The 26,783-nt window shown below is 39.4% G+C and overlaps 1 protein-coding gene across 1 annotated transcript in view; it reads right to left on the bottom strand.

The window, feature by feature from the left end:
- LOC144717850 (CUB and sushi domain-containing protein 3-like) overlaps window positions 1-26,783 on the bottom strand; it is a 449,456-nt gene that overhangs the window by 245,234 nt on the left and 177,439 nt on the right. The window contains exons 4-5 of the mRNA XM_078593564.1: window positions 23,977-24,171; window positions 16,057-16,264 (exon numbers count right to left, since the gene is read on the bottom strand). Of these exons, the coding sequence (XP_078449690.1) occupies window positions 16,057-16,264; window positions 23,977-24,171 (403 nt within the window). The remainder of the gene's footprint in view (window positions 1-16,056; window positions 16,265-23,976; window positions 24,172-26,783) is intronic.

Raw genomic sequence — 26,783 nt, 5'->3', positions numbered from 1 at the left:
TACCCTGACTCGCTGCTCTTGTAAGAGCCGAGCAGGGCAAGCCAGGGCCGACCTCAGAGCAGCGAGGTCTGTGTCCTTGTGAGGGCCAGGCTCGTGTGGCTGAGGGTTGGACCTGAGCCGAAGCTGGGCCAGGTGAGTTAGCCTCTATAGGATGGTCTGGGTTAGATGAGTGTAGGAGCTAACGGGGAAACGTTAGCCAAGGGACACTGCCTCGGATAGACTGGGTGAAGGGGCCACTACCCCTTCCAGTGTTAGGGTGCGCTACATACTGTATAGTACCCATTTGTTAATAAATACGTGTTGCCTCCGTCAAACGTCTCCTGCGCTACTTAAGCCGTTACACAGGTATTACTCTATCCCCATTAGTGTAATAGTTGAAGAGTGTTAAATGTTAGTACCGTACAGAGAGTTAGTGCGCAATAAACCTGGTGGACAGTTCGATTCCCGGTGACAGTAAACATCAGTAGCACCTCCGATTCCAGTCGCAGCCGCCGATTAGCACAGTTTGCACATCCGATTAGCACAGTTGGCTACGTACGGTACAAAAGAAGGTCAACGTACATAGAGTCGCAAGCGATGTCTGAAGCAGTCCTGGGCAACCCCTTAACCAACCCACAGTGGCCAGCTTGGTGAAGTATAGCACAATAATAAACATGATTCACACAGGATGGGCAGGTCATCCTCCAGTAGTGGATTGACAAAAGTAAAAAAATTGTTTTATATTTGTTCTAGTGTTAGCGGCAGTGCTCGCAGCAGTTGCTGAAATTCACTTTATTTTTTAATCATTACCAAAACCAGTCACTTCTAATAAAGGTTCTGCATTTGTATTTTTTGTGAGCAATTAGCCCAATGAACTTGGCAAAGACACCTGATCAATTACACCAAAGCCTGGAATGTTTTCTCTTTCTCTGCATGCAGCTACATCTTTCCTTTCATAGGAGCTTGTGTGCCAAGAAATATTTGCCGATACGTGGCATATTGAGCGCTTAACCTACAAGACATTCGTCGCATCCCGAGTGAGGGGAAGATTGCACGATTGGGGGATTTTCCTTGCCATCCTTCTCTGAAAATAAAAGTACAATGACTTTATCTAACGTTATTGGTCGTAAACATATACCCGCATATAAGTGTATTAAAGACAACGGACTTCAAACGACTGTATCTGCTGGGCGGTGGTCAGCACATTTTTATTTGAACCCAGCTACCTGGGTTCAATTCCTGGCACACAGTTAACATCGGTTGTGAGGGAGATATGAGCTGGTCCGAAGCCACCCCTCACTTCACCATCATGCATTGACCAGCAATGGTTCAAGTATGTTCACATCTCCCATGACCGACATGGAGTGTGGAGGCCTTCCTCCACTTCAGGGAGTTGTAAAAGTACAGTGTTATGAATCTCAGATTTTTTTTTTATTACAGTCATTAGAAAAAAAAAACATGAAAAATTATTTACCAAGCTGAGACAATTTTTAAATCACATTAAAATTAGTGTTTCGCTTGGTCTGGCTAATTTCCAACTGTGAGAACGTTTAATACTATAATACCGATATTGGTTTGACAGTCAAGTGACCAACATTGCTTTGCTGCAGGACGTGTGGGAAAGTGTGCCGCGTAGTGTATGTGTGCGCCAAAACGAAGACATTGCACTTAAAGGTATCTCAGAAATAGCTTGATGATATCTCCTGCTAACAACGGGGTGATTCCTCGCTCTGCGAGAGTTCCTAAAGTACACAATCTCACGGCCTGATACGAAAAACACGCCGAGAGAGACTGCCAATAGCTTCTAGAAAATACTCCACCACAGCATTGGATAATTAATGTATAAAAAAATCAAGGTAGGCCGTCCGTTTTGTGTTTGTCAATAATCAGGTTATATCTTTGATGCAACTTTTTATTTTCATATATAAATATACACTGTAGGAATAAAAAAAATACTCCTGCATCAGATGATTATTGATAATTAAACATCATTGACCCTATCAAAAGTGCTAAGAATTTGACAAGTAAAAAACACAGTTTCTACATTGGGTGCTGAAAATGCATTCAAACAATGCAACATACACATAATAAGCTATTGCTGAAGGTCTGTCCATATCATGTCGGACACAGGGGTTATTTTTCCAAACTTGGTCAGTTCGTGTGAGTAGCCCAAGTTGGTTCAGGAAGCACTCACCACTGATGCTTGCTGTGGATTCACAGCGCAGTGCGTGAACCACTGCGCCACCATAATAAAATGATAATCCGATTCACTACTGCGTTACGGGAGCAATGGATCAGGGTTCACGTCTCGCCTTCGTCAGTATCCAGGCCGCCCCTCCCACCTACTGGGAGAGGCTAATGATCAAATCAGTGGTGACTGAATTCACAAGCTCCAATTGAATCACTAATCTCTGTTTTGAAAGGTACATTATCACTTCAGTATTAGTGTGCTGCAAAAAATTATGCCATCACATATACCGGTGTGTTATTCAGCAGAATGAATTATTTATAAGATTATATTCCTTAATTAACAATAATTTAATGACAATTGAATGTGCACTCTGGTGTGACTACATCTCCTGTGAGATACAGGTGCTTAATGAAATTGGACTGTGTCTTGGGAAATGAGCTACAGAGGGCAACACATGCTGGAAAAAAAATCACTTTCGTAAAATATTGCTGAGGCTCAAAGCCATCTGTGCCATGATCAACATCATGTGGTAGCTTTTTTGTTTGGATGACAGCTTCAATTTTCATAGGGAAAAAACAACTACATCTGGTAATGTAAATGCATCACCATGGAAGTATTTAAGCCACTCAAAATGTCGGCTTGCTGTTTCTAATGAAGCCCCATTAAGAAAAATTTGCGTAAACACAAAATGAAGCTGAACTGTTTTGCGTAACTCATTTGAAGTTTTCCACAACAGACAGCACTAATCGGACGAACCTGAAGTCATCTGAATGAAAAAGAGAGAAATAAATTAACCATCACAATGAATCAATTTGTTTTTTTTGGATTAGGTCTCGTAGAAATGTGTCCTAAAGCCTCCTACACCTGACACAGCCAATTAATAAAAGCGTTACCCGACTAAAACGTGCCAAACGTCTCAAACGTGCCAAACGTTTCATCAGCACACTAGCGTGTTTGAGTATAACCTCACGACAACCATGAGGTTGTTAATAGGAGCTCGGATCTCGAGTGAAAACGCTCTCTTATCCCGGGACTGTAAGTATATGGCATGACGTCATTATCGGCACAGACATGCACGTGATCTAATTAAATAATTAGAAGATCCCTAAATCTTGACTTAAAGCTTTCGTGACTGCAGGAATTCATATTCTTTGGGTCTTTCGGTAAAGTCACGTAGATAGGTTCAAAGAAAATAATAAAAAACTACGACGTTTCCATCGCAACACAAGGGTTCGTTATCATATCCTGATGACGACCGCTTGTGTTGTGATCGAAACGTCATAGTTTTTTGTTATTTTCTTTGAACCTATCTACGTGACTTTAATGAAAGACCCAAAGAATAGTAGATTCCTAGTTGATTAGTTGTGACTTTCAGGTTAGGTTAGTGTAATAAGGTGAAGCTTTTCAGCAGTTGGTGAATATAGGCCATCCTCGTGTTAGTAATGAAGCTAGAAAGCCTACGTAATAAAAGTATCACCGATGTTATGGATCAACACTAATCGAAAATGCATGCCTACAGTATTCCTAACTCGTGATATTTCTCAAGCCATTTATTGAAGAAAAAAATGCGGTATTTTTTCTAATTTAAAATATGTTCATGTTAAAGGTCATACATCCTCACTCTCCTTAATAAACTATAGGTCACATCCCCTTAAAAGACTGCAGGCATCAGAAGTTCGAAAGCCACTAGTCCTGGGTTCGCTCCTTTTATTTGTGTTTTATTTCTGTTGGCCACTTATTAATTCTATCACAAACAATGCTGCCTGAAATGCCAGCAAGGCATGCCTTGACATTTCACAAGTCAAACACAAAAGAAACTGCGGCAAGGAAGGTACTGTTCTTGTAGAAAATTTCCCCCGAAGTTAATGGTGTGTGCTTGGTGTGCAGGTCAAGCTACTAAACTTAGTTTTGGTGATCCCACCAGAACAATGCGCTCTGGCAATAGTATACATTTCTGATTCAAATGCCACTGCACACACCAGAAAATGCTCCACGGATGCAATATAATGTCCCACTTCACTGTATTCCATACACATCTACTCTGCAGTCAAACCAAACCAAAATGAAATACGCTACACAGGCTATGTGACACATACCATGATAAGGAATACATTAAATAAAGAAATAACATCGGTTATTAATGGCTAATGTCCCAAAATGAAAACGTGTTTAATGATCTACAAAAAAGTAAAACACACACATACAGCCCTTTTGCTAATCTACTGCTGGATGGGGACTTTTATAGACTGCATGGGTCATGAGGGGGGGTATTTGACCATACTTTATGCTAGTCAGTGTCGGTTAATCAGGACAGGTAGCATAGACATCGAAACATAGTAGAATACAATGTTTTTTTTTACACGGCCTTTTTGCTGTTTACAGTAATAACGTATCTCCGCAGCAGCCTTGCAGCATCTGTTTTTATGCTCGGTTGGTTGTCCATCAAAGAAATATCTTGGCTCAACGCTCACTCTGCTTCTAAGATATGACGAGATGGGGCACATTTCCGTGTGATTTGGCCACAGGCAAAAAAACACACAAGAGACAATCAAAATTATACTTGGCACGAATAACACATGCACGGATGCACACTCAGCTAGTAACTGCATCACGGCTGAGAATCCTATGGTTCACCAGTTCGGGATCCCATTCCGGCGTCTGATAATGTGTTGTAGACACATCATCAATAGACCCTTCCACCCTCTGGGTTTGTGCTAATCTTGCCGTCACATATACTTTCCCGTACACTTAAATAAGCTAAGACTGCTGTTTGCAAGACATGGGTACTGAGTGTTAACAATGAAGTGAAATAAGTATGGAGAAATGTAAATCTTGATTAACAACACTAATATGACTGTCATTTTCTAATTATTATCAAGCCAATTATATATAAAGCAATGATGTACAACTAATGTTGTCAATCCACAATAATGTCCCAATGCTAAAAGCTTCATCCAGCAGTGGATCGACACACATGTAAGTTTCATTCAAGAATGCAGGAATTTTAATCTATTGTCCTTAAGGATATCAGCTGCTGTGGGTCAGGTACATTTCAGATTTTGGTACAAAATGATGGGTGGTCAGAATCACAATGCACCAGTCTAGCCTAAAATAATATTTTCGAGTAGACAGTTGTGAACATGGCAGAAATATTTCATGGTAGTTCAGCAAAGCCCAAATTGCAAGTTCGTAAATAACGGGGGAATACTGTATAATACTACTATTCACAGCAATCTATAGATAATACTGTGGACCCACTACAATTACACCGTTTAACAAATAAAAAAAATTGTTCCTGTCTACTCAGTGTTATTTCCTAATTGGTTATGCCTCAACCGTACAAAAAATGGCTATTATTCCCCACAAACTTTGCTTTTGTGACCAAGACATTGCTATTTTGAAATTTACCTATTTTCAATGAGAAAACGTATGCATTTTGTGTTATTCCTTCACATAAAGTCCTGGTCACAAAAATACAGTTTGTGGGGAATAATATAAATGTTCTATACTTTTGAGGCATAAGCGTTTAGAAAATAACACTTACTACCCAGGAACAAAACTCGTGTTACATAGTGTAATGCATGATCATAATAAAACAGCCATTCAACACAGACTTGCTACCCACAATTTTGGCTATCCGCGAATCGCATCTGGAACTCTGCACGGCTGCATAGAGAGAGAGTGATGAGAGGAAATGTGATGCAAGAGTGATAAAATAAAGTGATGAGATAAAGGTAAGTTGATTTATAAATTATTATTTAACACTTTAATATTTATTCGTACCAAATTTAAAATTATTATAACCAAATATTTTTTTTGTGTCATGATAATTTTCAGGCACAGTATTGAACAGGTCCGTATTTAGATTTATTTAAGCTAATTTATTCAAACATCATTATCTCCTAAATTTGACATTCACGAGCATCTACAGAACGTATTTATCGCGAATAACGAGAGAATGCTGTACTGATATTTACAGCAATGTATAGACAATGCATACGCATAATATTAAAAAACGCTTCAAAATAAACATAAAACACCTGTGGTGGTGTGGTGTGGTGACACAGTGGCACCCGCAATTTACGATGAACCCCGCAATTTGAATTGGATTTCTGGCCACAGCTAACTTCATTGGCTGGTGATATCTGAACTGGTTCTGGGTACTCATGTCACAAATCTACACTGCCTGGCATGATTAAGTATGGTCAAGTAGCTCCTACGACTGGCAGGTGAAGCAACACCGTTTCCAGCATGCTACGTTACACATTTCTATATTATACTGTATAGCAAAACGCCGTTTATTCGTGACTCAATAATCCGTGAAATTTCGTACCCTGGGGTCAGTAAAACCCGGTTCTCGAGTGTGGCCATCCACACATCTGGGGTTCAGGACATGGTTAAATATAGTTGTTTGGCAAATACTTCCATTTATCCAGGGTGAGGATCACGAAATAACGACGGAATTATGTGGACAATTCTTATAATTATCCGGGATTGTCCGTGGTCACGACCCCCGGATAATACCAGATAATAGAGTGAATTCCCAGTTGAGAACCCTGATATTTGGAATCGGGGCAACCCATTGCCCTGTTTAACCATGGACATATGCAGTTTGACTGAACTTAAATTGATTCAATTAAAATAATACGTGAAAACTCGGGGAAAACAAATTTCATACAGATATCGTATATGGCTTTGATATTAAGAGCCCCACATAGTAACACGTGAAGTTTACAATGCTTCCCCTAGTTAGTTAAAACCCGAATAATAACAATCTCACAGCTTGCTCTAATAATCACCAAGTTTGCCAAGCAAACTGTCGAGGAGACAGGTGAATGCATATACAATAGCAATGGAGTCCGTCTAAAGCAGAAGAAAATTCAATTGCCTGGCTAATGTTCAATTACATTCTTGCTTGCTGAGCTTCAAATGCACAGCGTGCAGAGTCACGATATCCCTAATGGCTGAGAGTCGATAGTGAACATGCGTGTGCGTTGTTTCCCACCTTAATTGGATGAAGCTCGCCAGGTGGTCAGAATCAGTTGTCCCAGGAAAACATGTCCACACTTATATAACGTTCCGATCATGTTACCCGTGCAGCAATGACGCTGTACCATATCCAGCCACAGTTTTCTCTGTTCCCTACTTTCAAAACCAGATCCTTCGTAATCGCATTTGTGCTATAAGAATGGCACAAATGCGAACTCGCCTATTTCCCATCTACTTGACATTTCTTATTCCTCTGATTCCCTACGCTCGCGACAGCCACCTTGCTCTATGTTGTACAACGTTCCCATTCAAACTGAAATGCAGTAAATCCACGGCCCACTGACGATGTCAATTGGTTTGGCATATGTCAACCCCGGTTGAGGCTCAATAGCGAGCGATTACAATCCTTGCCCTGTATAATTTGTGCTCTAAATCAGTGCAGCAGATTTCCCTTGTAAGAAGGGTTACCCAGGACAGTAATAGTAATTCATGTAAATGTTATATAACAAAAATATCTCACTTGAATTCATGACGATGTTAAGTTTTGCCACTGGAGGGAAAAACACCCTCATGGATTGCACCACAAACTGATTTAGCTAGTAGACTACTTGATTAAAGAGCTGAACGTATTATTTTGTGTTCTTAATTGCTGAAATCCATCTGAGGCTGAAAGTACCAGATCTCAATCTTAAAACGGCTTTAACCTGATGTAATGTAATTTCTCCCCCATAAAAATTTATTCAAATCATTTGCCATGCGATTGAATATTGTCTAAATCGTGCATGCATCAAAACGGCTAATGTTTTCTTCATCAATCTTTTCAAACCGTTCCTCATGTGCGTACAGTGCCCTCTCTAGACCACTGCCATCACCTTAATCCTATTCCGCTGAAATTCACATCTATGACCTAGTCCCCCCTTCATGAAAATGCATTTCCACTACGGAAGTCCATGTGCGATATAGTCCCTGTGAACAGGCATTCCAAAATACTATCCCAAGACTAAGAGTGCCACCACTAAAACCTATGACCACGTGGAGATACAGGTTACACTTTCCTTTACAGTTTAAGATGGGGGGGGGGGGGTTGAGGCATTTATGCAGAGGACACATCTGCTAAGACACCACAAAACAGACGCGTTATAATTTTATAGATTTGTTTTTCATTTGCACGACGGGGTTTGCTCATGAAAATTATGGCACAGTATTTTCAAAATGCGCTTCTACACCACTGTTAATGCGTACCTTGGAAATGTATTGGTGTTAACAAGCCCTGTCAGAAACTGCGGTCAGGTGAATCACGTGAACACAAAGTTCGCACAGCCTTGGTGTGGTCTCCCGTTGTACTTTGCAATGTTCCATCACACATTACATTGTAAAGGCCACAACTGCCTTAAGCCAAAGGCAACGCAATTTTGTTCTGCCAAAAATATGTGAGCTACATAAAACATGTCAGTTACGCTTGAGACACATCTGAGATTAGAAACAAAAAATATGGTCACAGTCATGTGATTTGCATAGTGTCGCAAGTATTATGACAGCACATATTTTGTAAGCTTATAACCAAATTGCGATGCATTTTTTTACGTGCACGATGTAAACCATTGGTGACAAGTCAGGCTTCTGCATACCACAGGTGGCAAGATGGTGGGAGATTTAATGAGGGATCTATGTGACAGATAGACTGCATCTTCAACTGTCCCTGCATTGATGCATCTGGGGTTCACAGAACAAAGGAGTTAAACTCCTCAGACAAAAGCTGGAATTCACTTGATTGCCATTTTAGTTTGCAGCCCTTGCTGACCACACAGTTTTTGGTTACTATTGTGAGAACTGTTACTTAGTTTTTCCTGAACGTTGATTACGGCATAGGAGGTGGTCTTAAATATCGACCAGAATTGGATTAGTCCATGGGCCAGAGCAGCGGTTGGCACCACCTAAGGTAGCAAATACGCAAGTTGTCATGGTTTAATTATGGCTAAGAGTTAATTATTTTAAACATCCACCCATTTCCAACAGTTATCACCTTATTCACTTATTATCCACATGAAGAAATTGGAACCGCTTAATATATGCCACCTCAGGTAGTATCCATAAGACAATATCTGCTCTGGGCTCATTGCTTACATGTACGTACTCCTATTGACAGTATCCTGTTTTCATGTGCCCCCAATCCACTGCTGAATTAAAGCCTGTCTATGCCATGTTGGTCATTGGGTCCATGCAGGTTGTCTTTGGGGGGGATTGGCAGACCATTTCAGGTATCGTTCGCCACTGATATTAGCCATGGCTGGGAAACGAACTCAGCCCGTCGGGCTCATGGGGCAGTGTGCTCACCACTGTGCCACCGCTCTCTTCTAGATTTGCTGTAGACATAGGGAACTTAATTATTGTGCAATAAAAATCCTATGGTTGTATAAAAGTGCATATTGTATATTTACTTAATTGTGCTTATGTATTCAGATTTAAAAATATATCATATAGATGAATCAATATTTGGACATTTCTACATGTAGGATTGTGTGCTTAAGAGAGGAATATAAGCTCTCGTCATGGATGGCTACAGTAGCTGTAGGAAATCCCATTTACCTGAACAGTCTCATTGAACACGTATATTTAAGCCTCCCTGTGGCTTCAACTCCCTGTGGTTTGTACGGGACGCAAGAACAATAGGCACCAGTTGCAGGCAGGGTTAATTTCAGATGGAATATGCAGACATACATTGACATCACGTGCTTCAGATGTTTTTTCCCCCGCAGCCTTAGCTAACATCAGTGGTGAGCGATATCTAAACTCGTCCATGTCCTCCCTTCACAAACCTGCACTGACCAGATTAATTGAAATGTTAAGTGTTTTCACACTATCACCGAGATGAGTGGCAGATCTGAATGACCTCCTTCAGGAAGCATTGAGGTGGGGTGGTGATCAGCTCAAGAGTTCCAAAGTTTTTGAGATATTCCACTTCTGGTCCAGCAATAATTCGAAGGGTCCAGCAGCCATCACACACATATCATAGATATGCAGCTAAACACTGCTATGAGGATGGTGTCAGGGACGCTGAAGTCCACTCCAACTGAGTGGCTCCCGGTGATGTCCCACGTGATCCCGCCTGCAATATTTTGCAACACCACCGTGCTATACGAGATGGGACAAATTAAAAGCAACTTCAACTTTTCAATCTATGAAGACTGGAACAACCCCACCACTAATGCGCTGACAAGCATGCCAGCAATTCTGGGAATCACCAGTCATTATGTATGTGTGTATAATTAACTTATTTCGCAACGTACGTAGCTAACCGTACTAATCGGAGACACTGATAACTTAATCTGGCACCTAGCCATCATCCAGATGTATGGAATAATGGGACGAATGCAACATCAATAACCAACACCTCGTTACTGACCCAGCAGCAGACACTGCTGGCTTCAACATCCCTTGAAGACAGTGGACAGCACTCAACGGAATCCACACGGGACACGGGCAATATGGCCACTTGCTTTACCAGCAGAATATGAATAAAACTAAACTATTCGAAAAAAATATCAGGTAAGGCCCACGGAGCTATATATCTCTTTTTCAGAAGCGACCACAAATGATAACTAAACGAATTGGCGCATCATGTGGAAATATATAGCAGCCAAATACTCTAAACGCTTGTTTATACATGTAGAGGGAAAAACTGAAGTACCCGGAGAAAATCCACACAACCACAAGGAAAACAAAGCAAACTCCAAATATACAACAGGTGTCAGGGTTCAGGAATAGAACCCATGACCTCCTGTATACCAGGTAAGGTAGTTAACATCTCGCCACCATGGTGCCTAGATGACGAATGACCCCAAGTGCGACTGTGGCCATGCATCCTAGTGCCTGGTACTAATCACTGAGATATCTTCATGTATCCACTTAGCATATCAGGAAGCTCTTGAGTGGATCGCCAAACTATAGATTCCATTGTACGATTTTCCCCGTCATAAAATAAGATTATCTCAGTACTCCGGTTTCCTCCCACATGCATAATCACTTATGAATGGAGTTGGCCATACATCCCAATATAGGTGTCACAGAGCTTGGCCAATTGTTGGAACCTCTTCAGTCTGCCTTCCATCCTGTCGGAGGTCTCCTGATCCTCTGAACTAGAGTAATTCTTTGCACGGTACAAATGTGTAACTACATAGGGTATCTTTTGAAAATGTAAATTGTGATATCATCGACTGTAAGCGGTGTTCAGTGGTGGCACAGCGATTAGCACACCGTGTTCAGAATCTAACATCCCAGTTCAAATTCCGGTCATAACTGGCAACACAGCGGCAAGCGGTGTAAACCGTTCCTGGGCCCTTTTCAACCTCCATGAAGTAGTGTGGTAAAGTAGAGTCAAACAGCTTTCTCACCGACGTGGTGTGGAGAGATATGTATGCAAATCGTTATTACTTATGTTCAGCATCATCCAGCTGGAATGTTATTTCTATTGTTAGTCTTGTTAAAGTCCCAAGGGAGACTGTGATGTAAAAAAAACGGTAGTTCAGCGCTTCCTCCATTGCACTCTTAAATCCAAGGTGAAGAGACCAGCGGCTATTGTTCACACAATGTCCACATATACTTGTGACGTGTACATGATGTTATTTTAATATTTATTGCACTTTGAACATGTCCATCATTAAAACATAAGTACTGTACTCAACTGAAAGAGAAACTGAAATTCATTTGATTTTCCATTTATTTTATAAACCTTAAAGATGCTTGCATTGTCTTTTTGTGTTCTTTCCTTAGTTTATATAATCCCCTATGTGGGTGACCTTTAAATGTTAACACACGTGGAGCCAAATACAACCAATTACTTTGCTCTATAAAACTCATGCAGTGTGTGCTTTTATCTTATCCTTGCACATTACGTCAGTGACAAGAATACAACAAAATGCACAAGTTGGAGATGTTCCACGGTAAAATGTTTTTCTATTCCCTGCTTGGAATTCTGATGAAGCCCTTTGGTGTTGTTCAGTGCCACAAGGCAAACGAGAGGAAGCAACGAAGTATGTACATGTAGACAGCGTGCTTTAGTATAAATTTATCTCAATCAATATGCTTTAGAAATGGGAAAGATCCCATTAACATATCATATTTATTTTAACTAAAAAGGGGCATTATTAATTTTGTACACGCATTTATGTAGTTCTTAGTCATTTTCAAATATGGGCCATAACAGGGCATAACAATATCTTACTCTTGCAAATTATGTCGCAGAGTCTCTAATGTATGATAGATGCCGCATTATTGTCATGTCCCACTGAATTACAAGGCATTTTCGTGATTCAGTGTCATGCTTATAATGTGTTTGTCTCATCGGCTAGAACAATGATAACTAGAGTGTAAAATATTTGACAGCCATATCACATGTTACAGTGGAAACTGAACTATAACAAAGCTACACTTTAACTTGTACAGTTATAACGTTTGAACAATAACAATGCTTCAAACAAGTAAAATAAATGGTTCTGGCCACATGGCCAAAATGTCTGATGTTGATAATTATCCTCTTCTATATGCCATGTGGTGCTGTACATGTATTACAAGAGGGTACACTGGATTACCACATCAGTCAGAGCTATGTACGGAATTTGTATGTTTTTGCTGTTCAGGCAGTGACGTATATATATATCTGTGTTAATAAGAACATGCCTCGAGCCATTGCTTGTTTGAGCAAGATGATCTAGCCTGTTAAGTTTGCTTGACATATCGATCAAAATGTTTACCTTTTTAATGCATGACATTGCATGTGCCCGCTCAGCAAGCGACACTGTTTTTATTGAAATTAATATATGCAGAAAAAATATAAATACACACTTGCTGCCATTCTTACTTTGTAAGCGCTTACATTCTTTGCACGTGTGTTTTTCAACTACAATTTTTAAACGGAGATTCGCATCTAAATTAAGAATTGGTTCAAAGTCAATGCAGATCTCTAGTGGGTAGCATTCCAGTAATGTATTCCTTTTTCAATAATTATACCGACTTTGTATGTTATACTGTTTGGTACATTCATATGTTTGTGCCGTCATCAATACATCTACATGAAATTATTAAAAGAGAGCAAGTATGGCACATTTATTCCCTCAAATATATTCATGACATTATATTTGAAGCCAGTAATGTGAGGAAAATGTAATCATGATATTTTACGTCAAATCAGGGAAGGAGAGGACACTTCCATTAATCTCCTTGTGTTTTCATTGCCCAGGAGAGACAACTATCTACAAATTATTTTAATGAAAGCTATCTGTCTGATAAAGCCACTGATTAAAGTTTTCTGTAAGATAGAAACTTTTTTTAATCTATGTTACAGTGTTGACTTACGCTGAGACTTTATTGGGCAGCATGACAAATTGCACAATAGCCCACATCCAAGATAAATAATTGGCTAATTTTTTTTACACTTGTTGACGTTAACATTAAAATGGTGCATTTTGATGTAGCATTATTATAAATCGCATTATCTATGTAATGGCAATAGCATTTCTGTACACATAAAGTATGCGACAAACGTGAAAGCATAGCAGTTTAATGTAAATAGGTTCCGTTTCTCATGCATCACAGGATGTAGAGATACATTTAACGAATGCCAATTTATGTCTACAACAATGCAGTCTTTACCACTGGCTAGACGTGTTATTGACATGACTTAACCTGGCATTGCAACCAACTTCATGCGATACCGAGAGTGAATGTTCCATATGGCAATTGGTGTAAATAAATCGCATCGTTCTAAACCTTTCAAAAACCCAACACGTGCAAGTGTGAGTGTGTGCCAAAGCAGTCACTGCCGCTTAACACGTTATTTTAAAATGGGGGAAAAATAACAAAAATTACAATAAGCATTAAATTTACCTGCCATTTGAAGTCATTTTAAAGTGTTCTAACGTCAACCTTAAATGACAATTATGGTAGCATTTCCCAAGCAATGCTGATTGATGTTTGTTCTCTTACTCTCGGTGTTATCTAATAAGCTTTGGAATAAAACGGCCTTGGCATTAAGAAAATAAAGATGTTACATTGGTGATTTTTTTAATGGTACCAGACTTGATTTTACAGCAAGGCCGCCTGGGAGTTGTTTCATTATTCGTTTAAAAAAAATGAATAAGCATGTAAACAATGCTTCTTTTGAAGCCAAGTTTGATCAGCTTCAAAAACACATCTCAGTTAGAAACACCTTTAATATTCCAACTATACCCGTTGTCTAACACACATGGACTGTGACCCACGCCTTCAGCTCCACCTCGATCTCGCGCTTTACTCCGACATTAGCACTGGCTGCCCCGCCCATGCTGTTTACGCCGCACAGCTCTTGTTGCTGCTGCCTTTCAACTCTCGTCCCCACCCACTCACTTTGGAAGCCCTTATAAGCAGTTGCATTTGGAGGCTTGCCCCCTCTTTTCTCTCCGCCTGATGAAGACCGCTTGTGTTGAGATCGAAACGTCGTGGGTTTTTTGCCTTTATTTTAAATTAAAATTTTACTTTAATTTTGTTTTCTTTTATACCAAGAATATGAATTCCTGCAGTCAGGAAAGTTTAAATTCTAAATTTAATCAATTGTATCATAATAAAAAAATATGTTATTGTATTATTATATTATGTATTTAAAAGTTAGTCAGGCCGGGCAAAATGACACGGTTATTCTCAGTTTATTCAGACTTCCTAGAATTTCCTAAAGACACTTAACATAGTTTTAAGCAAAGCGTCGCATCTAATTGTGCTATTTTGTTGTGAGATATGTCTTCAACTTACTCGTGATTTGAAACAAGAATAGCTGGTGTGTTAAACACTTGTAAACGAGACAATTTAATGTGTGTGACTATGCCAGGTGGTCGAAGGTCTTATGAAACAAATTTGACAAGATCATTACTGTGGCCGAACCCAAAAATATATTATCAATCCTAGATTTGAAGCTTTCGTGACTGCAAGGATTCATACTCTTAGTTCTTTCGGTAAAGTCACGTAGGTAAAAAATGAAATTAAAATTAATATAAATAAAACAATAAAATCACGACGTTTCGGAGGCAACACAAGTCTCCGTCATCAGGTGGGACCGTCACAGCCAGATTTGCTGCATCAAGTGAGGCAAGGATTCAAGATGCAAGCCCTTAAATACAAGTTGAGGGGGGAGGAGAGGGGGGGGCTTATCAGAATGTGGTAGCCAATGAATGGAACATATTGGGAGGGAGGGGGGCGGGGCTAAAAGAAGGCACGAAGTGCTACGTAGAACGTAAGCTCCCCCCCTCTCCTCCCCCCTCAACTTGTATTTAAGGGCTTGTATCTTGAATCCTTGCCTCACTTGATGCAGCAAATCTGGCTGTGACGGTCCCACCTGATGACGGAGACTTGTGTTGCCTCCGAAACGTCGTGATTTTATTGTTTTATTTTTATTAATTTTAATTTCATTTTTTACCTACGTGACTTTACCGAAATAACTAAGAGTATATTATCAATCATTTATCCGCGTGTTCATATATATATATTATCACGGTTGCATAGGGGGTAAAGATGTAACATCAAACTAAATGCAAACATTTATGAAATTGTGCTTTGCTTAAAATGAAGTCACTCAATACACATGATTTAGCCACTGGTCAATCTACTGCCTCCACATACCATGTCAGTTATGGAGGTTGTTTGACCATACTGTTCTTTACCACATTGGTCACTGTGGATGGTGAAGGTGGATCCAGAACCCGTTTATAAACCACTTGCCTCAAAGCATCACTGACTTGGAATTACGAGAAGATATGTCACATCAGTGGCAAGTAATTAAAGTCAGGCTTCCGGTTGCATAGTGCAGTGTGCTAATATAATTAAGCATGCACACAGCTGTGTATGTAGGCAAATAAAAAACTAAAATAACTTGCCAAATTGATGTTGGATCAGCTCCTTCTACTTCCAAGGAGTCGAATCTCTCCTCCAGCTGGAAATCGTTGAAGACCAGTGAAATGGTGTCTCCCTGCTCGGCCAGCACAATCCACGTGCAGTCCGCGTCATTGTCGTACTCCGACGGGTAGTTGGGGCTGGATATCACTCCACTGTTTTCCCGGAGAGTCCTTCCACAAGCCCCTTCAGCTAAACGACACAACAGAGCCATTTGCCACTCTCCCGTGATCCACCACGACATGCGAACAATCATCAATGTTAATAACAGCACCAATTTATACGCCTTTGTAAGAGGGCAAGCTTTGGCGGTTAAGGTTTTTTCTCTCGTAGATAATTTGTTAAACCAGACAAAGGGACAACATTATATACGACGTATGATTCCACGTTATAAAATCAGTAGGGAGATCAATTGGTGGGAATGTTTTTTGTTACATAATTTGTGAAGTAAAGATACTGTAAGTCTATGATAGAGACAACACAGGAATTCACAGTGCTCTATTTACAGTTGTAAAATCTGTAAAAACATATAGGGAGTCACCAGAAAACGTGTGCACAGTTCATCAATGCCACCTTTGTGCAGTGACCAAGGGGACTTTTGTCACATGATTCAGGTATCAACGTGTACCACGTCCAATGTGATAATTGGTTTTTTACCCTTCTATCTGGCAACAAAACTGACACCGTCCAATGTGTTGACTATATCTCATGCAGCCATTGTACTTTGGTAAACCCCAGGCAAGGCTGGCAAACTGATTCAGCCAACACCTAACATGCATTGTCATTGCAGACCTCGCTAAACCAATAGCTGAACATGTTATGTCCAGAGCCCACAGCCTCTCTGATGTGACCAGATATGGTCCATTGCCAAACTCCACAGATTAATTCTGTCACAATGAGGCAGAGGCAGGACACATCTTGAGGCTCAGAACTATAGAGTGCCAAATTTGGGGTTCAATAATTCAAATATGTAAATGATGAGAAAGCCCATCACAACAGAACCAATAGCTCAGGCCATGAAACGAAAAGTTTTTACAACTTTAGAAAGCCTGCACTGCGTGTGTACAAAAACAAGTTCAGCCTTAAGCATCATGCAAAACACCACTTCCTGAAGAAATGCATTGTGGTCATATTGTCTTAGGCCACTATCAGTAAATTAAGCAAAATGTGAATAGCCAACCAAAAGTGACGTTTTGTCAATGTATTGCTGGTGACTTGAGACAAGTTTATTTCAAATCATTTATTAAGGATCTGGTGGTTTAACATTACGCTTAAGGCTGAGAGATTTTTGTACCGTATTGTTGCATATATTGTTGAGACATTGGGGGTTTCAGCCAGGAAACGTGATGAGAATGGACATTGTATGTACAGTGTGTGTTTATGCTAGATTTGAAGCTTTCGTGACTGCAAGGATTCATACTCTTAGGTTTTTTGGTAAAGTCACGTACATAAAAAATAAAATAAAAATAGATTTCTTTCTATTATTCTATTATTTCTATTATTCTTATTTATTTTTTTACCTACGTGACTTTACCGAAAAAACCTAAGAGTAGTGTGTGTTTAGCAATGGGTTGTGGTTGCGCGGTGTATTGGGACTTGTGGTGCATCGGTTTGAATTGGCTTGGAGTGATGAGGAGGTTATGTGCATTTTATTATGCGTATAGCTGTGTTCAGGGTTACCACCATGTGCAGTGTTATGAGAAATAAGCAACAATAAGTGATAGGTGGGTGGCAGTTGTTCGTTGGTTACATCTGGAAAAACATGTTTTACTTTGAATGGACAGGTCTATTTTAAGATGTCGGTTGTGAATTTGGAGATAACCCAAGGGGGGATGTGCATGCGAGAAAACGGTTTGTTTTATTTAGGAGTGGAGGTGGTTGGATGAAGAGCGAGAAAGTTCCGAGACCGCTGTCATTTGCATTGCTGGGACCGTGAGAGTTGCAGGATTGACATTGTGTTTATTGTCGAATAGAAAAGAGCACAAGATCCAGGTTTAATAACGTTTGTACGAACCTCTTCTTTAATAGATACAACTCGAATTAACAGTCAACATTGACTCATCCCAATCATCCATCTATGGTGGGTATAATAAGCATCACCTGCCGCTTATTCAGCGAGTGTAGAATAAACAGTGATCGTTGTTTGTATAAACTAGTCTCTGCCATAGTAATACGAATTTCCACATGGGGAAATGGCAATTTATTTGTAATCCGTCAAGCACATCACTTTTTCTGTAATTATGGAACCTAATTGCATTACATCCGAAGTACAGAAATAATTACACCAACCAGAAATAATTGCAACCAATATTAACTATCCCCATATGTTTAATGCATATTCAGTCGTCTGATTCCATAACTGCTGTATATATAACTGTGAATTCTCAATAACTGAGTTCAAAATAAAGAATTGTAGTTGCAATGACAATACTTTAGCAAGATCAACATCATTACCAAACACAACTTCATAGTTGGAAAAAAATGTGGAAAAATAGTTTGAGACAAGAATAAATATTCTGTTCATGCACTCTATGAATAGTCCATATTATTTAACGTTTGGTACTGCATGTAGTTATGAAGGGTCACCCATTAAGACGCATTCAGGGAACATTTTGGCACCAATTCCCAATGTCCATGCACTATGACAATCATAGAACTAAGGCATTCAGAAAGTATTGCTGAAGGCGCAATCATTGTGTGCAAGTACACACCCCTCCCTGAATATAAATAAGGGCCTTTCAAGTTGGTTATTCACACAGCATATCAATAACTCGCTTTAAACCACAACAAAAACTCGAGGTACATTTACTCACTGAGAATCACTTACTATTCTTTGGTTCTTTCGGTAAAGTCACGTAGATAGAAAAATAATAAAAAATAAAGTGAATAAAAAACTCTAGTGTAGACTGTAGCCTGGTTCTTAATCGGAGAGTGTACTGGAAATCTATAATGTAGACTGTAGCCTGGTTATTAAGTTTGGTTAGTGTACTGGTAGTCCATAATGTAGACTGTAGCAATGGTGATTAAGCTGGGTGAGTGTACTGGCAGTCTATAATGTAGAATGTAGCCTGGATTCTTAACCTCGGTGAGCGTACTGGCAGTCTATAATGTAGACTGTCGCCTGGTTCTTAACCTCGGTGAGTGTACTGGCAGTCTATAATGTAGATTGTAGCCTGGTTTTTAAGCTGTTAAGTGTATTGGCAGTCTATAATGTCGATTGTAGCCTGGTTCTTAACCAGAGTGAGCGTACTGGCAGTCTATAATGTAGACTTATTATTGGTTCTTTCAATAATGAATACACTCCTTAAAAAGGTCATCATCAGGAAAAGGGGGGTTAGCCTCTAAAGGCAAACTGTTTATAAAGGTTTAGAGATGGGCATAGCCCAAGTGTGCTGCTGACACACTATCTACATGACTTTACCGAAAGAACTAAAGAATATGAATTCCTGCAGTCACGAAAGTTTTAAGTCAAAATTAAATCACTTTCTATTAGGTAGGAAAATAAATTACTTAGAGAAAAAATCTCCAATAAGCAGATATTTATCATTGCATTTGCAGGAAGACCTTTTTTTATGCCATTTAGAAATGTCATAATTGAAGGAAATTTAAAGTAGGTTCAGATACATGATTATTAATTTATTTTAGTTTACAAACATGATTTAATGCCCTAAAAATGTTACTTGCAATTTAGCCCACATAATAAAGTTATTAAACAGTTTATTGCTTTGCTTTCCCAAGACCAAAATGAAAATATAAACGCATTTGCTGATTTTAGACAAGTTTGAGTAGGATTATCAAACACAAATAATCGGCTTCTCATCTCATCAAGAAAGCGGTGACAAGTAACGATATGCTACTTTGACTGTAATTCATTCATTGTCTAGATAAATGGGCATGAGTGCATTGAAGCCACAAGTCTAAATGTCACCTAAATGTATGCTTTTAAAAAACCATTCACTCTCAAGGCCATGAGATGAGAAATCAATCATGGTGTTTGGTGAACATTAAGATAATCAGAATATGTATTTATGCTGGAGGAATCTCATGAGCTATGAAGATCTTTTCAGAGGTTCTCTTAAGCTGGAGAAATGTTCCAAGTGGCCACTTAGTGCAAAGTCAATGTGATGTTATGTACAGGCTTTTGTAAACCCACTGCCAAATTGGTCATGGAGGTAATCTGAACGTACTTTGCCAAGCTGGTTAGTGTGAGCAGGTGAATGTGGGTCCAGGACCAGTTTAGATATCAATCGGCACTCACGTTATCCGTGACCAGGAATTTTACTCCGGTTGCTGGGTTCATAGTGCAGTGCCCTAAGCACTGTGCCATTGCTCAAACCCTAAACTTAACTCAATGTATATAAACTCAATGATATGCTTTGCTCAATAACACCTTTAGGAAGAAAATGGGACAGATCAGCTTTTATAATAAAACGAATTCTGAATTACTCATCCACATAGACAAGCAAGAGTAAGAGCAATGAAACATCATCAACAGATGATGGTGATCGCATACTGCTGCTGCTGCTAAATGTCCGTGAATCCAGCGGCCTCCATGGAGTGGCTGCACGGGGAAAAAGTAGGTCAGCATGGAACTGCTTGTTGCTCTCAGTGAGTGCAGGCAGGAAGTGAGATGGGCAAGGGAAGAATCGATTTGGTACAATCTCAATGTGTCCATCGCATCGCTCCACCTGTTATAATAATCATATGTTGGTTGGGTGTGCTCAAGTTAGCCAATCAATTTGTAGGAATTGGATATGTATAGCATGTGTCAACTCAATGAATACTTTATGTCCATCCCCAATATAATGACCCTGAACATCCACGCATTTGTTATGTTAGTGAGATACTTTAAACGAGTGCTAGATTTATGCAGACTATTACTGTCGAGGATAAAGCATGCTTATAAGCATAAATGTGCCTCGATTGATTACCAATTTTAATATCCTTTCCAAAGATGACAATTGCCCTTGCAGGCAGTGTTAATCACTGTCATGTTTGGAGGAGGTAGAGTATGTTCCATCTAATAATAATATGAATGGATGAACACATGTACAAGTAATTGCATCTTTCTCTTGAGGTGATGTGAGAGAGTTTAATTGAGCATGACCGACTTATTAGAATCACGGTACGGATTGTAAATAGGACATTCGAGTCAAATATGAGTCTTGTTCAAACAGTACGGGTGTCATAATGAGACTATGAAGGGTATGACAGTGAGACTATGCAACCGAGACCACGTGGAATTGCCCTTATAAAAAAAGGGATACATTAAATGCACTCACGACCCTTGGAACTAAAGAAAATATGTTTGGTAAAATATGTTTGCTTGAATGTAAACATTACTTCTAGCAGTGGAAAGATCATGAATAATGCAAGTGATGATGAAGATGAGATTAAATCTTTACTCTAAATGATATTTTTGGGTATTAAAGTGAAACTTGATCATTTTCATGGCGAAGTTGGTGTATCTAACAGCATGATTATGCATCATCGCAAATCACAGCAACGGCAAACTGGGGGTTATTTTTACCCACGTGGATACACAATATGGTAATGATATTTTAGAATTATAACTGCATGCTTAGCGATTCCATCCAAGTGCATATGCTTTACTTTAATCAAAGTATTACTTAAAATGTTTTCTTTTGTGCACCAAGCATAGATAAGTAGTGTCTGGCAGACCATAAATATTCTGCACTATTTTCTCGCTGTATAATATTATGACATTAAACATGTTGTTGGATGTCTGTTGTAAAATACGGCAGCCTTACCAGATTATAATGTAGTATAGGTTAACCATTATTCGACATTAACTCAACAATGCACCACTTTACATTGAAGGCACTACTTTTTTCACGAAATAATGCCGATTGATTTATACCAATGTCAGTAGTTATATTCCAATTTTGCTTGAAAAACAACTTTTAAATGATGACAAACCATGTCATTGTAACATTATGCAATACTTGTTTATTTCATTAACATATATTTTAATTTAAATAGGTTCATGTAATTTGCATGTTTTTGTATTACCATATCTAAGAGCATTTCAAGCAAAAGTATATACTTATATTTCGGATAGACTCACATAAAAGGGTCCCATATTCTCAAACTCACCAATGTGAGATTTAGGATATATTTAAATAAATCCCCATCTCTTTCATCCACCTCACTGCTAAAGTTATTCCTCCATTGTCTTCCCCTCTCCATGCTCGCAATCCCCACCTAGGTGGGGCAGTGAGCCCAATTTATCCCCTCCTCTAAACCCAGGATCAGAGAGTTTGGGACTTTTGTCCGTGGAGTTTCTGTGCTCTGTAACGAGCTCATGTTGAAAAAAAAATGTTCAATAATGTATGATTATTCACATATGAATATAGGTAAAGGTATGAGGTTAATGTGCCACACCTCTTTCTAGCTCACGCCACGACTGGTGGAATGGCCTCCACTGAGTTCTAAGGTATTTGGGCTATTCTTACATGCTGGCCAGACATCTTAGAATAAGTGGGAATACCCACACGTGACCAAATCACACACCACCTGCTTATTTACTAACTGGTGTACCCACTAATATATGACGTTGGGTGCACAGAGGCGGAGAAATTTAAGGAACTTGCAAATTGTTCAACTGCTGTACTGGGAGTGCATTGTGTTTGCAATCCAGAGGACACCGGCCTCTGGATTGCAAGCACAAAGCACTAACGCTAATTAATTAATTCTTATTTTCTATGTTACCACTTACACAACTTCAACTTTAAAATTACACTTAGACATGTGGGAGAATAAATTAAAGAGAAAGAAGTCTTCAGATTCTGAAAATAAAATATGCTTCAAATCACTTTAAACTATTGTCATTGTAGTGCGTATTAAATGTGGCGCTGTACTCTGATGTTGTAGGAGAAAACATTTATTAAAAAGTCTATTTAATTAAGTAGAACGTGTTGTCTTTATTTATTTTGATGTGACGTCACATTTCTCAACCCCCCCCCCCCTCGTCACACATCGACACAAATGTCTCACCACCCCCCCCCCCCCCTAGGTGCGTGACGTCATTTATGGACGGCCCCTAAGAGGAAGTGAATTGCAGATGATCAGAGATGAGACAGAGAAGCGACATTTGCCTTGTCTGGTCAGAACGATTTGGGGCTTGACAAGGAGGCCGCTTGAGATGGAATGTACGATAAGACAGTGCGTGTCCACTTTGTAACAGAGAACAGCGACTTTGGACAGGATGCAATGTTGAACTGGAAGCCAGTGGAGTTCATTGTAAAGGTATGAGGAATAGGTGAAGGGTTTATGTCTAGTGCTGGATATTGTGCAGGTGAGGCAGTTTTGGATGCACTCTAGATGCTTCAGATATTTTGTAGGCATGCTGGAGAAGACAACATTGCAATAGTTCAGTCCCGATCTAACAAAACGGTAGGTAGTGGTGTTTACCAACCATTATACAGGATAGGATGAATCTGATGAAGCCCAGCATGATCGTCATTGGAAATGTGGACAATGGATGAAATGTTGAAGTCGAAACTCAAGTTCTGATCTCATAGGAATCTTAAGATGGGTGGTTGGCAAAATGAGGCACACAGCTATTGCCAGGTCAGGGAGAGAGAGTGTACAGGAAAGCTCCTGTCGACTGCCTATGATCATGGCCTCAGATTCTGACATATTTAACAATAGCCCGTTTTTTATATTACCAAGGTCGGGCAGAGAGAGGGAGCAGTCAGTAAGACCAGAAATAACTTACAGGCTGCATCGGAGATACAGTCGCTTTTCATGTGGAATATGCGAGATTGAATACATATGGGGATTATACATAGTTGAAGACATGATAAATCAAGTGCTGATTTTAGCAGGTGAAACAAAGCTGATGTTGCTGCTGCTGGTGCTGCTATTGTCGTTCTATTTACCTCTGCACTGCGGGATGGGAAAGTCCCAGGCCACGTTGTTGCCCGAGTACACCACACATGTGACGATGGGCTGGCCCTCCAGCACGTGTCCTTTGGCACAGCTGTATCGCACTTTGTCCCCAATGTTGAAGTGCTCGCCGTGCATTATCCCATTGGTTGGCACTCCTGGGTTTCCGCAGGAGTGGATCTGTAGAACTGCAAAGGAAAAGGGCAAATCAAAAGATGCAAAGCCGACTTGAATCCAGATGGAATCACGAATGCGATAACATTTTAAAATGCTAAGTTGAAAGAAAGAAAAAAAGCACCTTGCAAATATATTTAAATCTGAAGTCACAGATAATTTACATATGTATATTTACACACAGACACGTGCACATTTATGCACACATATTTATACAGTATAGTACATATTTATTCTAGCTGATAGAAACCTACATCAGTTTGAGCTAGAGGCACCGATGGTGTAGGATAAGGGTCCCTGGTGTGAATCGTGTTTTTAAGCACTCGTTTGAAAGTGCACAGAAATGGCACAAGACATTACATCACAGACTTTTCACATCGCCGATTAGCACAGTTTGCTACGTAAGGTGCAAAAGAAGTTTAACATACATACATAAAAGACCATGACTCAGGGTCAACCATTAATCCAGCTTTCACGCTCATAAATGTAGGATGCCATGTTATAGCTTTAATCCATTGCAGTGATAAAATGTTATTAAATTCACACACTTTGGCCAGAGGGTTTAAATGTTTCAATTCTGAAGAAGCAAAAACTTTGGATGTTCAAACAAAGTTTATTTTTTACACCTGGGAAGGTCAGAGTGAGGATTATTTCTTTTGGGAGGCATCTTACAAGAGTCCCCTGACATACAACACCAATCTCAAGCACAAACTAACCTGGCCAGAGGTGCTGTTTTCTGAGAAAGCATGTCCCTCTTTCTGGGAATGGTTGTGGTGTATTAATAACTAAGGGGTATCATGCTGTCGAAAGGTGTGAATATTGAATGCATGCCTAATTTATGACCACAGTAATACCATTATCTGTTTTATTTATGTCACACCTTTCAAACCATAGGTATCACAAGGAATATTTTCATAACTGGAATTGATTTAAATGTGTGCTCACCTTCTGCTGAGAATTGCATTTCAACATCAAGAAGCACACGTATAAATAACAATGAAAACCAAAAGTTATTTGATTTTAATTTGTCATAGTAACTTGAAAATTAAATTAATATTGAAGGGGAGTCAGGCAAGATGACATACTTGCACGAATTTCATAGCGACATTAAGGAAGATACTTTCCAAAATTTGGATTTGAGACATAAAAACATGAATATAAAAGGGGAACGCATATCCCAGTTTTGCTGATGACGGATCATAATAAAGTTCACTGGGAATGATCTATAGGAGATGCTAGAACAACTTAATGAAGATGGCTGCAAAGTTGGGCTCAAGATAAATGTCAGCAAACAGGGCCAACAATCGTAGATAGCTGTTGGAGGGATACAACTGGAAAACAAGGTCAAATATGGACGTAGATGAGGAAAATTCTGAAAATAAAGAGGCAGATGAGAGGGAGTGCCTTTAGAACGTTGCACTTGATAATGAAAATGACTGAGAAATGTGTCTCTAGAAGAATGTGTTTAATCAATGCACATTACCTGCAATGACATATGGATCAGAAACAAGGACACTGATGAAAGAAGTGAAACAAAAACTGAATTCGTGCGTGAAGAAGCATATGCAGAGATGCATCAGAATTACACAGACATACAGGATGAGAACACATGGATGAAATAATATGCAAGTTGGGGCCTCATAATGGCTGCTAAGGAAAGTATGTGGGTTTGACTGAACACATTTCTTGAAGTAATGAAGGGAAACCAGTCGGTGAGAATTTCAATGCTTGAGTAGCAACAGTATATCCATGAAATAAAATGTGCTGGTGTTAGGTAGATTGTAACATCACAAGACTGTGAGAGATGGCAAAGGGTTATGGAATCATTCATCCACTTTTGGATTGATCATGGCTAATAATGATGATGACAAATCATGTTTCCAGTTGTAATTTTAAATAACAAAATGGTTTTGTATTTAGTTCATTTATTTGTGGGTAAAAACTGTGGGTAAGAAAGCCACAACTTTGTTTATATTTTTTCTTCGGTTTACATTTGTTGTTGTTACAAAACTTATATTTGTGCGATTGGCATTATGTCATGAGCTGAACTATCCATTTGAAACGTTAGCAGGGGAGTACATACCCCGTGTGTAGAGAATGGCTTTCATAAGCAGATATCACAGAGCTACTCATGAGATCCTAAGTGACTTTTTTTATGCACACATTTTATCCACACATGAAATCCCAAACTTAATCTGGCGTTTATTTTGGTTTTGTACAGTCATTTGGTGACCACAAGGCTGAAACCATATGCTTATTATGCTGGAGATCCTGGTTAAATCACTGCTGGCAGAAACTTCGATTCATACCCAGTATCTTGGCAGTGCTGCCTCATTGCTCTGATCTCTAGGCCACCCAGGTTCCTTAAAAACATATATATATAAATGTATACCAATAAATGTTGCCACATCGTTAATCAATAGAGTGTTGATGTTAATAAACAGCCATCACTTTATAACTTCCACTCCTTCAATGGCCCGTGTCCCACCACACTAAAAGTGAATACAATTTTTCCAGTGCGCTTTATGTTATCTGCCTTTAATAGTGCATAAATCCACGCGCCATTTATTTAAATGTTTCAAGCAATGCATTTATATTTAAAGTTGAGGCATTTGTGGAAACTATA

This window comes from Lampetra planeri, chromosome 4, assembly GCF_965212315.1.
Source record: "Lampetra planeri chromosome 4, kcLamPlan1.2.h2, whole genome shotgun sequence".
Classification (NCBI taxonomy): domain Eukaryota; kingdom Metazoa; phylum Chordata; class Hyperoartia; order Petromyzontiformes; family Petromyzontidae; genus Lampetra; species Lampetra planeri.
This window is presented reverse-complemented; position numbering and strand designations above follow the sequence as displayed.